At 39.2% G+C, this 3,807-nt stretch overlaps 1 protein-coding gene across 1 annotated transcript; it reads right to left on the bottom strand.

Moving 5' to 3' along the window:
• Positions 1-1,498: 1,498 nt before the first annotated feature.
• LOC121476081 (olfactory receptor 10T2-like) lies at positions 1,499-2,464 on the bottom strand. The gene has a single exon (XM_041729829.1). The coding sequence runs from the start codon at positions 2,462-2,464 to the stop codon at positions 1,499-1,501; it is 966 nt and encodes a 321-aa protein (XP_041585763.1).
• Between the last annotated feature and the right edge of the window lie 1,343 nt (positions 2,465-3,807).

Below are 3,807 nucleotides of genomic sequence, written 5' to 3'. Positions count from 1 at the left end.
AAGTCAACAGATATTTTGTATATTATAGGTAGTATATGCGGTATTCTTACAACAATCTAGGGTAGAGAAAAGAAAATGTTAAAATCATGAGGGAAGAAAAAAATACATTTACAGTACTGTATTTATGAAAAAGTCCCCACATAAGTGGATCTGTGCAGTTCAAACCAGTGTTTTTCAAGGGTGAACTGTACTATTGTCCTCAGAGTCTTTCACTGACTACTTGATTTCTTCTCATGTATTAGCAGGTTTCCACCAGCCTCTTCATCTTGTCCCCATCTCAGTCCCTCAGGCCTCCAACACTGCCAATTTCACACGATGTGGCTGTGCCATTAGACAATGTGACCTCAAAATGCCTAAACTCCTTACAGCATCTAACAAGTTCCACAATCCACATGAGAATCTTACTACAATGACCTCAATTAGATTCTTCAGTTATATATAGCACCTTCCACTTCTGTGATTTTCTTAAATTAGAAGCTATTGATTTTCATGCTCTAACTCAAGTAGCATTTGAATTATCTGCTTTTTGAAGACTTCAGAAAGTTAATTATGAAACGATCTAGCCTACTCCTTTCCTGGGGAATAGAAAGAATAGTTCTTTGGCAGACTTTTCTATATTATTCCTGAAATTTGGCATATTAAAATGTCTCTTTTGCTGTAATTTTCATCAGTTTATTTTTTCCAGGAATTCATCCATTCCCATCTAGTTTCCTGATTTCTCTGAATAGAGTTGAATAAGGTCATTCTTCTTTTTTTTTTAATTAATTTTTATTGGTGTTCAATTTACCAACATACAGAAAAACACCCAGTGCTCATCCCGTCAAGTGTCCACCTCAGTGCCCGTCACCCATTCCCCTCCAACACCCGCCCTCCTCCCCTTCCACCACCCCTAGTTCGTTTCCCAGAGTTAGGAGTCTTTATGTTCTGTCTCCCTTCCTGATATTTCCCAACATTTCTTTTCCCTTCCTTTATATTCCCTTTCACTATTATTCATATTCCCCAAATGAATGAGAACATAATAAGGTCATTCTTAAAATTCCTTGAAAGTTCTCTGTATTGTGGTCTTTTACTCATTTCAAATCTAAATTGTGTTTGCAGTTTCTCCTTTTTTGATTTAGTAGATTAGTGATTTTCCTTTTCATTTGCTCACTCTCCTTTTCATTTTTTCCTCCTTTTCTATTTTAGAATAATTTTTTTCCTTCTTCCAAAAGCAACAAGTCCAAGCTGTTTTCGATATGTTTACTACATACATATGTGCTTGTGTATATATGTATGCATGTATAGGTATATGTGTACATATATATATGTAATAACATTTTAAAATATTTTTCTCATTTTAAAATATTTTAAAATGACATTTAGTTTTGTAGTAGAAAGGAGTGAGACCAGTGTATATCAGGCAGTTAGAATGCCCTTTAAATGCTTTGTACACAAAGTGATGATTCTATTGGAAATATTCTACTTTTCCCACTTTTATTTATCAAGAGTCTGCGCATTTTTAACTGTGCGGTGTTCGTTTATTCACCATCTGAGGGATGAACCTATCTGTCCTGCCTAGAACCTTCCTTAGGGCAGTCTGCATTTCTTTGTTTCTGAGACTATAAACAATCGGGTTAAGCAGAGGGGTCAACACTGTATATGTGACAGCCATCAGCATGTCCTCACGGAACGAGTCCCTGTCCTTGGGCCTCAAGTAGACAAAGCCAGCAAATCCATAGTGTATGCACACCACAGTGAGGTGGGAGGAGCAAGTAGAGAAGGCCTTATACCTCCCCTTGGCAGAGGGCATCTTCACAACGGTGGACACAATGAAGACATAGGACATCATAATGAAGACAAAGCTGCCCACCAACACAAAGGCAGTGAATGCAAAAAGAACCATTTTTTGAAAAAAGGTGTAATCACAGGCAAGGCAGACCACAGGTGAGATATCACAGAAGAAGTGCTGGATGATGTTGGAGTCACAGAAAGACAAGTTGAATACAATGATGACGATGCACAGAGAAACCAGGAACCCAGCCATCCAAGAGGCCATGATGAGCTGAAAGCAGATCTTATGGGTCATCAAGATGGGGTAGTGCAGCGGGTTGTGAATGGCAATATAACGGTCATAGGACATGGCAGCCATGATGAAGCAGTTATTGGCTCCCAAGCCAAAGAAGAAAAACATCTGTGTGGCACACTCAGGAAGAGAAATGGTCTTACAGTCTGCTAGCAAGTCCACTAACATGCGGGGTATGATTGCCATCGTGGTACATGTTTCTGAGAAGGACAGGCCGCAGAGGAAAAAGTACATAGGGGTGTGAAGGTTGTGACTGAGCCTGATGGCCACCATTACGGACACATTTGCGGCTAGGATGGTCACATGGGAGAAGAAAATCATCACAAAGAGGAGAGCCTGCAGGTCTGGGAAACTGGAAAACCCCCACAGAAGGAATGTGCTCACTGTGGTATGATTGCCCATCATTCAATAGGCTCAGTAACTTTCTCCGACAGGTGTAGACATTCTTGAGGTCAAGATTCAAGATTATAAAAAGCACTGAGGTCACCTGGCCTTTAATCCAGGGCTCCTGTCTCCTGACAAGACAACTCTTAATATAGAGAGCCTGAGAAATGGGAGTTCAATGAACCTGGCTGAATTCAAAGCCAGAGTGATGAGGAAAAAGATTCTAGTAGGAGAATTTGTATAAATACCCTAGAGTACACTGAAAAATTATTCGAGGAACCCCTTCATTTATCATTCCTTTCTGTCCCCTACAGTCAGAATCGGCAAGAAAGAGAGAAATATGAAGGAAAAAATGCTTATTTTCTCACCTACAGGTATATGAGAAGTAACAGGTAAAAAATGCTTATGTGATCTAATCCTAGCTTGGCGTACAGAAGTGCCTAATGATGTCAACTGAATAATACTACTTTAAGAGTTAAAAGATTTTGAATGGCTTCTAAACATTCTTGGAATCTCTAGAGTTGCTCTGCAGAAGGCAGTGGCTACTTAGCTAACAATTATGCCAATGAGTAGATCTAATAAATGAATTCATCATCTTGAAGTTTGTCCTGGTTTCCTATTTACGACAGTAAGCTGAAGCAGGAGGTGTCAATAACTGTCTCCCATTCAGGCAGATCTTAGAGGCAACATGGTAATGGAGAGACTATCCCATCCTGGATGGCTTATTGGTGTCCATAATGTCCTGATGAATTCTTGAGCTTTCAGGAAAACTTCCAGGACATTTTCTAACTGATCTACTGATGGAAAGGGCTGCCTTGCAGCACAGCTATTATTAGAACTCAAGTTCTTCAGGTTCTTTTCATCACTTCTTAAACTATCCACTCTGTGTGTGAGATGACAGGATGAAAGTCACCCAGAGACTTTCCATACAATGTGGGGTTTGGTTTCAGGCACTATTGTCTGGGAAGGAAAGGAAAACAATGAGAAGACATCAGTATGGAGTTGAAGGTTGGGGAAAGAATGGTAGGGACACACATTTTGTAGGATCCACAAAGCTTGAGGAGAATAAAAGAAAATATATCTTTAGCTAAAAAGTGTGTATGCTCTTCGTGTACTGAATTAGTGGGTCAAAAAAATACAAGGGAGTAATCAGGTAACCAGTATTAACTCAGCATCTGAAATATGCTGGTCTATATGCCATGCATTTGATAGAATTTTTCTCACCAAATTTCTTCCTGCAACTCTATGTGGCACATATGTTGATCCTGATGTTACAAAAATTGACACTAAGATTCAGGTTGCTTAATTGGCTATCAAAAGCCAATACATTAATCCCACAAATATTTATTTGATCACATAAC

Source organism: Vulpes lagopus, chromosome 15, assembly GCF_018345385.1.
Source record: "Vulpes lagopus strain Blue_001 chromosome 15, ASM1834538v1, whole genome shotgun sequence".
Classification (NCBI taxonomy): domain Eukaryota; kingdom Metazoa; phylum Chordata; class Mammalia; order Carnivora; family Canidae; genus Vulpes; species Vulpes lagopus.
This window is presented reverse-complemented; position numbering and strand designations above follow the sequence as displayed.